Below are 12,532 nucleotides of genomic sequence, written 5' to 3'. Positions count from 1 at the left end.
TGGAAGCTATGATTCTCTTTGATGATCTTATCAACAAATACCTGCTTCTGTTTCAGAATATCAAATGATTCAAGCTTTGCCAGTAATGTTGGTGGTGTTTTAGTTGAATCAGGGGTTGAAATCCAAAATAAGCTAAAAGGTAAATGCAGGTTGTACTTATTACAATAAATCTTCTATCTACAGGGCTAGGGTGGGTCAAGGAACTATGCTTATTTTGCTAACAGTTGAATCTTCTTTTTCTTGCAGGATTCTCTCCTGCTCAGAAGTTTCCTCAAGCTGAATTTGCACCTTATCATAACACCAGTTACGAGTGGAACCCAATTGTATGGTACTAGTCTATATTGGGATTAGATTTTTTGAGTTTTGAAGTATCTTTGTTATCTAGTTATTGTTGCCCAAACAGTTTCTGTTTTTTCTTTTGTCATTAATATTTGTTGTCATGGGCCTGCATGGTCTTTTCATTACATGTGACATGCTATAGAACCCTGGTTTTTGTGCATTTGCAGGGAAATGGAGTTATGTGGAAATCTTATAATTTTCCTGTGTTTTTACTTTCTGAAAGTAGCACGTCAACCTTGCAAGAGGTAAATGAAAGAAACTTCTTAGGCTTTTTCTTCTAGCTTCCCATGATGGTTAACAATTAATGATTTTTTCATTTAGTCTGGTTGCGGTTGTTTTTATAGTAATAGATTAAGCGATTGTGTTAAATTTCTTGGATAGATTACACTTTCTGATTTTGATAGAATCTTGATACCTGCTTGGGTCATTTCTGGTTTTGATTTTCTGGGCATGGTTTATATCAAATAAAACCAATATGCAATGTATTTATTCAAGCTATATTGATGCCATGCGGGAAGAATTTAACAGAATAGAAGTACCAAAGCAAGCATATGAAATGTACCAAAGTAAAAGGCAAAAGATGAAACTATGAGTCTAAAACTACAACATGACACTAACTAGACATTTAAGAGACTATTTATCATAGACTTATGGTTGCTCTACAATCATGGCCGTTGATCTTACAATTTAGTTTAATTTACTCCGTCTAAGTCATATACAAATCACATGTTATTTATGTGACTCTTTAATAAGACAACAACAGTAGTGCAAGGAAATAAGAAGACTCGAATAGAGACTAATAAAACTGAAGAAATTGAACTGTCCTATTGGCTTTAGATTGGTGGTTGGATGCTCCTACATCACCAACTGTGACAAATTAATTGTCTGCGAGGTGTAGTCAGTACAATTGAAATACCTGGAACTAGAAATGTATTTGTGCTATAAGATTTTAGGGAACTGAAGTATCTTGCCAAAATAGTAAGATTGTCTGGTAGTTTCACATATTTGGTTAGATTGTAGTTTTGGTCTGATGCAAATTTCCTAATGATTTCACTTACTATGCAGGTTACTATGAAGAACGAGAAAACGGAGAAAGTTTATGCTACTAATGTGGCAGAATTTGATCTGGTGATGCAGGTGGAATGTTACTACTGATTCAATATAACTATGGTCTTGCACATTTTGATGATTATGCAACTTCTTGTATCATTTTTATGACTTACTTTCTAGTTTTTCGTACATTTACATTGGATTAGACAACTAAGGTTGGGACTCATGATTCAGAATCTTGTTTGAAAGAGGAGACTTGCCTTCCATTAGGTGGATACAGGTGAAGTTTCTCTCTTTCTTAGGAAATTACTACTTTCAAAATGCTATCTGTTAGTTCAGTTTTAATAAATTTGGGTTCACAATACTATAATCTTTTCTATCTGGTATGTATTCAAAGCATGCAATTTGTCAGTTCCTTTTCCATTCTTGTCCTTATGGAATTATAAACCTCATAAAGTAAAAATCTGATTATTATGTTGAGAGTAAGAGTGTAAAGACCATTTAATCAGTAATTTGCCTAATTAACACTTGCTTCCTTATTTATTTTGTTTTATCTGTGTTTGCAATTTGGCTGATAGAAAAAGATTGACCTTTGCGTGTACAAGATGGAGTGATTTTTATTCTTATGGTGACATAACTTTTTTACTTAAAGGTGGAATGCTCAGAGGGGTGAGCATTATGCTGCATTAGATTTCTATGCTTCCATTTGTGAATTTCAGCTTACAGAATCGCCTCTGGAAAACTTTTGCAGTGCTAGTTTTGACCCAAATACCCCTTTTATTTATGCAAAATTCAGCTTCCATATTCTCTATAACATCCTACCCTTTGTCGGGAGATGGGACACAACCAAAAAAGACTAGCTTGCTAGATGAGGAAATTATTCCACTTTAAGATCTTCATGAATTTCTTTCCTATCGAATGTGGAATTGTTGCATCTTGCCTACAACTCCTTGAGTGCTTGGCTTGACATTCTTTTTCTCCTGAACATGTGACAACCTTGTCATAGGTGGACCATCCTGCCTTCAGGTAGGATCTTAGAGATGTTGCATAATAAGTGTGAAAGGGAATTTGTAGGATATTCTACAAATAAATAAAATATACGTTAAACCTAGAGTATCATATCGGGCTTGTTGTGGATTCACACCTATGGACAAGACAATCACCCTGTCATAAGAAATCAACATTACAAACACATATAAGTAGACTTGGGCCATGACTGAACCCTAACATGCTCGTGGGCTACATGTAAGGTGCAACAACATTGCTAGACGGACGTGAGTCCCATGACACAAAAATAAGATTCGTTTGTAGCCAAACTGGAAGTTACATAATGCACTTGACTTAATGAAAACTATAACTGAAACAGCTATAAAAGTAACGAAACAGCACAAAACTAGATTAAACTCAACATGTCATTTCTAAATCTTAAAAGGATATTTCAAACTAGAAATTGTATCGTAGAGCCAAATTTCCCTTGACTTCTATGCACCTCAAGTAAATTCTGCCAGATTTAGTTTTCAGATGCCTTTCCTTTCCCTCAAAGTACTTAGCATGAAATTTGATCAGGGAATGGGTCAATTTAGTACCTCATTGCACAGGATGGCCTCCACCCAAAAAACTAGCCTATCAGGACCATCCTTCTTTGTAAGCCTGCAAGATTCTTCACCTCTTCATAATTGTGCATGCTTGATTCAGCCTCCTCTGCCTCTAAGCACCTTACATGCCACCTTGTGCTCCTTGGAATTTCTAAATACCACTTTATTCAGTTTATCTAAATTAGTTGGCATTAATCGGTCCTGACAAGTAGATAATGGAACTTGTGGTTAGCTTGTTCTTTGATTCTGAATATTGGGTGAAATTATAGCCCTTCTCTGTGTTGTAGTAGTATGTGATCATTTTCCAGTTTTATGGTCCAAAAGGGATTGTTAGGTAATGTGCTGGAAATCATGTCTTTCCTGAAAGATATATATCACAAAGAAAAGTAATTAATTACCCGATAAAACAAAATTTAAACAAAAAGAAACGTTATATCATGTTTCCACATGAGCTAAAACTTGTTTGTGGCTGAATGCTGAATCATGGGTCAAGGATTCTTCTGTTTTCTGATGTTTTACATCAATTTTTAATTTTATGCATCTTAATCATGAAGGGCAGTGTTTGGTCAGCAGTCCCACCAATTAACAGCTCATCTTCAAATCTGTCCAAGCCCATTATACTAACCGTGGCTTCGATGGATGCTGCATCATTTTTCCGGGACAAAAGCCTTGGTGCAGATTCCCCTATATCTGTAAGTTCATATTTTTCATAGTAAGATTCATTTCATTCATATGTTCTGTTTTTGCCTGATTGAGTCCAAAGTTTTGTTTCAAATACTTTCCAGGGAGTGATATCATTGCTGGCAGCAGTTGACGCTCTTTCCCATGTAGATGGTTTAGATGACCTTAATAAGCAGGTTTGCTTAGACTGTCATTCTTCCTTGCTACATTGGAGGTGGTAAACCTCCAAGAAATTTTTTTTGTCTTCTAATATTTCCATAAATTTGGTGCAGCTTGTCTTTCTTGTTTTCACTGGCGAGGCCTGGGGTTACCTTGGTAGCAGGAGATTTTTACTTGAACTTGATCAGCAGTCAGATGCTGTTCGTGGCCTCAATAGCACATTGGTTGAGTTGGTATTCTTCTCCCTTGGTTGAACTTGATTAGTATCATGTAAACCGGAAGGGGTTTTTTTGCCTACCACGGACTATTGTTGCTTTGTTACTTTGATCAATTAAGATTGTGCGTGTGTGTGTATGCTTGTGTATATGTATGAAGTAATGGATACCTCATTTGTGTTTTCTATGATAAGTGGTTGACTTATGACTCATGTCAAGCTTGTTCTCTCCCTCATATTAATTTATCTATTAATTAATTTGTTTCTTTGTGGTTTGGAAAAGGTCATGGAAATTGGATCGACTGGAAGGGGCTTAAGTCAAGGGAACAAAACCTTTTTTGCTCACACTGAGGTAGTGAATAACTTGTTTATTTTATGAATTTTAGTAATGCACCTGTCATATATTACTTTAAACATTTTGCACTTGGTTGTTTTGCATTCTTTTATAGTTAAGCATTCTACACAGTGTTGTTTGAGGTACACAAGACAACCATATGGTGCCATACGTTAAAAAGGTAAAAATGATGGTAGAGGGAATTGTTAATTTGAATATTTAATGCAGCAGTGTGTTGAGGCATTAATGCTGTTTGGTAGTGGATTTTATGGGTGAGGGCTATGTTGATCTGGTGGTGATGGTGGATCATTTACAATTGGGGGTAGCAATGAACAATTTTGGCCCATTTGCTCCCCTTTTGATTTTTCTGTTGAAAGGTGGTAATGGTTAAATCTTGCTTCCCTTGTTGGGTCAAAACTACCTCAAAGCAATCATAGTGTAGAATGTTTGCTCTATTTTAAATGAGCACATTAATCTTTATTATAAGAACAGTAGTTTCCATGATAGTTGCTCTTAGTTTGTGCCATCCACCAGTTTATTTTGACTGAGATAGTTTATAATATGTTATGCTAGTATGATTAGAAATTTGACACTATGCCTTTATGCTTTCATGTGAATGTTCTTGTACCCCTTGAATTAATTAATGAGTATTTATCAATCGTTGATGACTAATATATCACTATTTCTTAAGTCTTGTTGGTTATTAATGTAGGTTTCATCTGGTGCAAATGAAGCTTTGGATGCCTTAAAACTTGCTCAAGAGTCCCTTAAATCTGAAGCTGTTACAATTTCAACTGCTAACTCTTCAAATCCTGGAATCCCTCCGTCATCATTGATGGCATTTCTAAGAAAGGTTTCTGTATTAAACTTGAACTCTTATGTTTGCTTTGACTATTCCTAGTTCTTTTTCATTTCATTTTATAGTCAAGTATGTGTAATGATGCAAAAATATACTGTTGTTTCCTACTTGAGCTAAGTTATTTTAATCTTAAGAAAACTCTATAAATTGGGACTTGATTTAGAGAATAACAATTTGAGCTGTTCCATGTTAGACAATAACAATTTGGGGATTTCACCTATGATGCAAAATAGGTTCTATTTGGGTTAGGGTTAGAGTCTATTAAATTTTACTGGTGACAACCTTTGTGCAAAATGGGTTCTATTAGAGTTAGGGTTCAAGTTTGGGTTGTCATCCAAAACCCTAACTCTAACCCTAAACAATTCAAATTTGAGGATTTAGAGCTTAGAGTGAAATTGGTGGTATTAGGTTTAGAGTTTTGGGAGCCCTAATCGATTCAAATTTGAAGATTTCACCCCCGCGTGAATTTGGTGGTATTTAGGTAGGTTTCAGGATTGAAAACCCTAATCGATTGTAATTTGGGGATTTCACCCCTAGTGCTAAGTTGATTGTATTTGGGTTAGGGTTCGAGATTGAGGTTATGGTTGTAATTTGGGTTCAGCTAAGTAATTTGTTGTAATAGGTCTTGACTTGGCTGACGATTTTTACAACTTGATGGTTCACCATTATAGTGAAGTGATGACCATGAGGAATGTTGATCCTGATTGATACTTTTATATAGAGTTTATCAATGGCAAATTTGAAGGTTTAGTTAGTATTTCCACTACTGGCATAGGAATGAGTGTATCTATTAACTCACGGCATCCAAAATCCAAGGAGTTATTTGAGTTTAGAACTTATGAGGATGTTCTAAAGTTTAAAATTAATCAAAGTGCCAAGAAGAGTCACCCATACTTGGATCTTATACTTACAATTCCTCCACAAACAATGAATCCTATATCAAGTAAGTATTTTGTTAATATTAATAATGTTAATTGTGCTATTGGAAATATGCATGTTACTAGATATTGTGATAATATTGTGAAGGGTAAAATACCTTAAACATCTTAAGTTTTGATCAAAATTACACAGAAGTCCATTAATTTTCAAAATAGACATTTTGCTCTAAAAAATATTTCTCGCTGGACAGGTAGGTCCAGCCGCTAGTCAACCGTTAATGTTTCTGTCAGTTTGATGACGTGGCAAGGTAAAAAGATAATTTTACCCTTGGTTAATTTTTAAAATTACTATTATATAATTTTATTAATATTTTTATTAATTAAAAAAAAACCTCCCCATTTAGGGAACACTATAGCTCTGGTGCTCCCCTCGTTTGGGTGCTCCCCTTTCTTGGGTGCTTTTTATTTTATTGTTTAAATATAATAATAAATTTTAAAATTAATAAAGGGCATTGTAGTCCTTTCATAATTTTTGTTAACGGTGTTTGCATTCTTGGGGTTAAGTGTCCATTTCCAAAACTAATGGATCCGCTTGGAATTTTGATTAAAATTTAGGGAGATGGGATTATTTTACCCTATTGTAAATGTTGATGATGATGAAGTAAATGTTGATGTCGTTGAAAATTGTGATGTTGATGATAATGTAGATGATAATGTAAATACTGATGATGCTATATATGGTACTAGTAGAAGGAGAAGTTCTGGTTTAGGAAGAGGGATAGGTAGAGGCAAAGGTAGAGGTACGGTTAGTTTAGGTAGTTTTAATGGTAGAGGTTCAGTTGCTGGTGGTGGTTATCCTGGTGCTAGTACTTCAGCTAGTAGTATAGGCAATTTATGTTCAAGTTCTAATGTAAATAGAAGTGATTCAAGAGACCATAATGTGGAAGAAGGAATTAATATCTCAAATGAGGGTATTGATTGGATGCTTGAGGTTGAAAGTGAAGAATTAAAAAGTTAGTTAGAGAGGCTGTTTGAGAATATGTTATTTAACAATGTTAGTCACTGTAGAAAGGTCATGGCAAATTATAAGATTCAAAAAAGGATTGAGGTACCTTATACCTTGTCTTCTCATTTTTTGCCCTATGCAACTCAATACTTTCTTGAATCATATAACTTGTCATGACCTCCTTATAACTTTTTTAAAGAACATATTTTTCGCCAACCTCACCTTTCCACACTCATTAGGTGCTTAAAAGATGCCTATCATAGACCTATCAATAGTTATTCTTTCCCTATCAAAATCAAAACTTGCTTGACTACCTTCCTCAACATCACTTCCAATATTAGAGAGACTATCAACATTATTATCTACTGCCTTATCCTTAACATTCTTCTCACCATTGCCTTCAGATTGACTTTTTTCTTCTTCACTCTCAATCTCAAACATCCAATCAATATCCTTTCTTGAAGCATTAGTTCCTTATTTCACATTAGTGTCCCTTGAATCATTAGTATTCACATTATAATTGGAACACAAAATGACTAAACCACTAGTTGAAATACTAACACCAAGATCAACAGACCTTCTGCCTACGCTACCACTAACAACAGCAGCTAAACCTCTAGTACTAAAATCTACCTGAACCAACTTTACTTCTGCCTCTACTTATCCCTCTCGCTGTACCATATTATCAACATCACAATTTTCAGCAGCATCAAAATTTACTGTATCATCACAATTTCTAGTAGCATGCATGTTTATAACAAAGCAATTGACATTATTAACATTGGCAGAATAGTTACTTGCTATAAGATTTATTGTTTGTAGAGGAATTACAAGTGTAAGATCCAAGTACAGGTGAATCTTCTTGTCAGCTTGATATATTTTGAACAACTTGATAACATTCTCATCAATTCTCAACTCAAATAACTACTTGGACTTTGAATGTTGTGTTAATGGATACACTCAGTCCTATGCCAACAATGGAATCATTAACTAAACCTTTAAATATGTCATTGGTCAACTCTATTTAAGAGTGTTGGATGGGTAGCCAAAAAAAAAAAAAAACTCTATGTAAGGGTATTGATCAGGATAAAAATTCTTTATGATCACCTCACTGTTTTAGTGAACTACCAAGTCGGAGAAAATGTCAGCCATGTCGAGACTGTTAGTTGAACTCAATTTACAACATAACTCAAAGAACCCTAACACCAATATAACCAATTTCACACTAGTAGTGTAATCCCAAAATTCAAATCGATTAGGGTTCCCAATGTTGAACCTTGACCTAAATATCACCAATTTTGCACCAAGTGTGAAATCTCCAAATTCAAATCCGTTAGGGATTTCAGAACCCTAATGCCGCAAATTTCGCTCCAAACCTTAATTCTCCAAATTTGAATTGTTTAAGGTTAGGGTTTTGGATTACAACATGAATCTTAACCCAAATAGAACCCATTTTGCACTAGGGATCCTCATATTTTAATTGGAACCCTAAACCTAACCCAAACAGAACCCATCTTGCACTAAGGTTGAAATCCCCAAACCTTAACCCTTCACCCAAACTCTAACTCAAAATACACACAAATGTTTACCACAGGTGCACAACAACAATACTTAAATCGATGCACAACAATGGTGTTTCCTCAAGTTTTCACTCCTAATCACTTCCAATTTGAAAGATGGTTTAAGGGTTTCAGAAATTTCAAACAAATTAAAGGCAATCAATGAACCAACGTTTCTTTTGTGCTTTACGAGTTATTAATCTCGAAAGCTTAAACAATCTTAACCCTAACTGATTGGCGGCTAGAGAGGATGAAGTGCTGCAAAGGGAGTCTATAGTGGTTAGTGATGAATGAATTTGCTTTCAAATGATGCTATTATGGGTTATTTATCCTATGGACTAAAAATTCATTAACGGCGTTCGCACTTTTGAGGTGGAGTGCCCATTTCCAATACCAATGAACTAAGAGTAAAATATGATCAAAACCTAGGGGTAAGGGTATTTATCCTTTTATTTTTGATACATATGAATATTCGTTAGGTCTTGGGCTACACAATAAGAGGTAACTCTTTCTCTTCCTATAAACCTCTTCTTAATCCTTTCGTATTTTAGGTTCTAACTCAAGACCTCTAAGTTGGAGTCTGAAGTTTTAATTGTGTTCTGTTGGAAACATATATTACATTACTTCACTATAAAATTTTGATTTATAGTATGGCAAAAAATGGTTTGCCAATTAGAATGTTTTTATAGCAACCTATGATTGGCCTAGCAGTTGTGGCTACTCTTGAAAAGGGTTAAGGTCTAAGGTTGTTCCCTCTTCCCTCTTGGACTCTCACATGTCGCCCCTAAAAATATATTTTTTTTAGAAATGAAAACTATAGCTTTATTATTGGTCCCAAATATATATTTAGCTTTATTGTAATTGTTGTAACTTAACCCCAAAGATAAATTTCTGGCTTCACCTTGAGTCAGAAAGTCTTGAAAATGTAGAACACAAATTTTCAGGCCATTCTTTGTTGGCTAAGTGCTATTGTTCGTATGAAGTTTTTTTAATTTAGAAGATCTTCCACTACCCACTTGTCTATTTCAAGCTTTTCTGTTATGTTAGTTCATTTTGTTGTAGAAAAACAAAGTAGAATTATATCTTATTATTGGTTTGTTGATCTTCTTGTAGAACTCTTCAACTTCTGGGATTGTGTTAGAGGATTTTGATTCCATTTTTGCGAACAAGTTCTACCATAGTCATCTTGATGATTCATGTGAGTTGATTCACATAGTTGATTGTTTTTCTCTGCCCTCTCTTCATTTGTGTTTAATGGTTTGCAAAAGTTGTTACTTTGTCTTGGCACCATCTATTTTGCAGCAAATATAAACTCTTCAGCAATAGTGGCAGCTGCTTCTCTTGTTGCCCGGACCCTCTATATTCTTGCAAGTAATAATAAGGATTTAACCAGTTCAGCTCTAACTACAATCAGTGTGAATGCCTCTCTAGTAGAAGAATTGATTGGTTGCATGTTGGACTGTAATCCTGGTCTGTCTTGTGAGTTGGTTAAGAGCTATATTTCAAGCACCAACACATGCCCAAGCCATTATGTTGGTGTTGTTCTTGGAGAACCTTCCTCGACACCTTACCCCAGTCAGGTGGATGATGTTTCCAGGTTTTTGTGGAACTTTCTGGCAGATAGAACATCAATTCCAAAGGGCAATACTTCTGTTTGCTCACATGATTGTGGCAAAAATGGTGGAGTGTGCATTAGAGCAGAAACAGATGGGAAGGGAGTGTGTGTTATCTCCACAACCAGGTAACTTAGCAGCTCAAAGATTCGAAAAGTGTGTTATTTTAGTAGAGACTCTAAGTAGATAGTATTAGGCCAGCATTAGGAGCAGCGCATATACTACTGCTCATTGTATGTGAGGTCTTACCTCATCCCACCTTTCCAGCCCATGATGGATCACAAAGTTGGTAAATTCCATTCTGCTGAAATCTGTCCAAAATCTGACTTATGTTTGATAATTTCGATCTGATGTTATTGTTACTGCTTTTATTCCACCAAAGATTGTTTCCTTGGTTATTGTCAGTTGATCATCCTGATATCCACTTTAGAGCGATAATGGTTAGTATTTCAGGCTAGGGTATTTACCTGATCTTGATGCATTGTCACTCTGTCAAACAGGTCATTAATCCTTTATATTTTTGAAAACTTGGATGGTAAGATCTATCTTCATGTGCTTGGACTGAAGTAGATAATACATGGTTGAGTGTTCTCTCCTGCAGGAAGATCATTTGTCCAGTTGATACAAAGCCCTACGTACTGTATTACTAGCCTATTATCAGTATATTGTTGGTACTCTTCTCAGCAGTTTGAATTGTTAAAAGTGACGATTTAGCTATGTGACTTGCTAAATGACCGATGTAATATCTTTAATTACAGTTAGACAATGTGATCATTATATTTCTAGAATCATAAAGGCATGTGATTCCTCATTATAGGTACGTCCCTGCCTATTCAACTCGCTTGAAGTTTGACTCTGGAACTTGGAAGGTGCTGCCACCAAACTCCACTGATCCCATGGGGATGCTGGACCCTGTTTGGACAGAGAGCAATTGGAATACGATTGGTCTGCGGGTCTACACTGTCCAGGATGCTGCTTATGACCGGCTGGTTTTGCTTGGGGGTATTGCTGTTACAGTCTTGTCTTATTTTGCAATTGTACTTACAAGAGCCTACATAACAAAGGCCTTGAAGCAGGATTGACAAAATTTTTGAGGCATACAAAATTGTTAGGAGCAAAGGCTATATATGGTAATTGATTTTATTGCGTTATATTATTAGTTAGATTGCTAAAATTTTTAAATTATGTCTCTGGCTGGGCTGTAGAGGATGAAAGTTGATTAAGTTTTTTATTATCCTTCTCGAGCGAAGCTGAAAGTTTGCCAGCTTAAGTTCCATTTTGAACCTCATTTTAGCAGATGTGCAGTTTTTAGTTCTGCTCAGAGCCAAAGAAGCTTGTCTGTCTTTGTGTTTGCTTCTGCAGTCAGCTCCCTATGGTGAGCCTCTTAGTGGCCTTGATTTTGGTGGAATTTTTAATCTTAAATTTTAGATAACTACTATGATTTTAATTTATATTGAATTTAGACAAAATACCACTAATTCATATATGTGAGATCTAACAAAAACAAAAAAAAAAAAAATCCTAAATAGCTCTATGGGATAGGAATATTGTTACCTTCAAGATTAAAGAATTGTGGACAAGATTTTACTTCTACAACAATATTTTCTTTGACCTTGTCTGCTCATAAGTGATTTTTTTTTTTAAAAAAAACCTAAATACCTAAATAAGGCTTTGCATTATATAAAAAAATCAAATAAGTCTTTGTCTTTTTATTATGTTTAATTAAACTATTGAATTTTTATTGGGATCAATTAAGTTTCTTTCACTAACTGTGATGGTATAGTTAGCACATTTATACCACATCATATGTCATATAGTAGGTTAATATGTTATTTTAATGATGTCACTACCGCGTGGTAGATGACAGCATTAAATGCTATTGATTAAGGATTGAAAACAAAAAAATAATAAAAAAAAGTAATTACTTTTTGGTAAAACAAATGTTTATCCCTGAACAAAGTAAATCATTTGATTTAGGGTTTAAACTCGAAACTTATTAAATCATCTTAAAAAAAATAAAATAAATCTTGAAGACAAAAATAAATATTCATTAGCGTTTATAAATTTCAGAGATGATGAATGTACACCCCAATTCAAGCAAAGGGACTATAGCATTAAAACTAAGTTGCCCAATAAGCTAGGTGAAATGATGTGAATATAATTGATCCATAAATTCTTCCATGCTTTTAGAAATGTTAGTTTAATAGATAAGTAACAAATATATCCAAGAGGGGGGTAAATTAGG

The 12,532-nt window shown here is 34.8% G+C and overlaps 1 protein-coding gene across 1 annotated transcript in view; it reads left to right on the top strand.

Annotated features, from left to right (window-relative positions):
• Window positions 1–11,610, top strand: part of LOC110428782 (Zn-dependent exopeptidases superfamily protein) — a 14,584-nt gene extending 2,974 nt beyond the window's left edge. Inside the window, exons 4-16 of the mRNA XM_021444696.2 lie at window positions 57–139; window positions 247–323; window positions 507–584; window positions 1,405–1,476; window positions 1,596–1,669; window positions 3,544–3,676; window positions 3,770–3,841; window positions 3,938–4,057; window positions 4,322–4,390; window positions 5,085–5,225; window positions 9,788–9,872; window positions 9,977–10,415; window positions 11,105–11,610. Coding sequence (XP_021300371.1) covers window positions 57–139; window positions 247–323; window positions 507–584; window positions 1,405–1,476; window positions 1,596–1,669; window positions 3,544–3,676; window positions 3,770–3,841; window positions 3,938–4,057; window positions 4,322–4,390; window positions 5,085–5,225; window positions 9,788–9,872; window positions 9,977–10,415; window positions 11,105–11,369 — 1,708 coding nt within the window. The 3' untranslated portion in view covers window positions 11,370–11,610. The remainder of the gene's footprint in view (window positions 1–56; window positions 140–246; window positions 324–506; window positions 585–1,404; window positions 1,477–1,595; window positions 1,670–3,543; window positions 3,677–3,769; window positions 3,842–3,937; window positions 4,058–4,321; window positions 4,391–5,084; window positions 5,226–9,787; window positions 9,873–9,976; window positions 10,416–11,104) is intronic.
• The last annotated feature ends 922 nt before the right edge of the window (window positions 11,611–12,532 follow it).

The sequence above is a fragment of the Theobroma umbraticum genome, unplaced genomic scaffold, assembly GCF_002168275.2.
Source record: "Theobroma umbraticum cultivar Fairchild unplaced genomic scaffold, ASM216827v3 scaffold_477.0, whole genome shotgun sequence".
NCBI lineage: Eukaryota > Viridiplantae > Streptophyta > Magnoliopsida > Malvales > Malvaceae > Theobroma > Theobroma umbraticum.
This window is presented reverse-complemented; position numbering and strand designations above follow the sequence as displayed.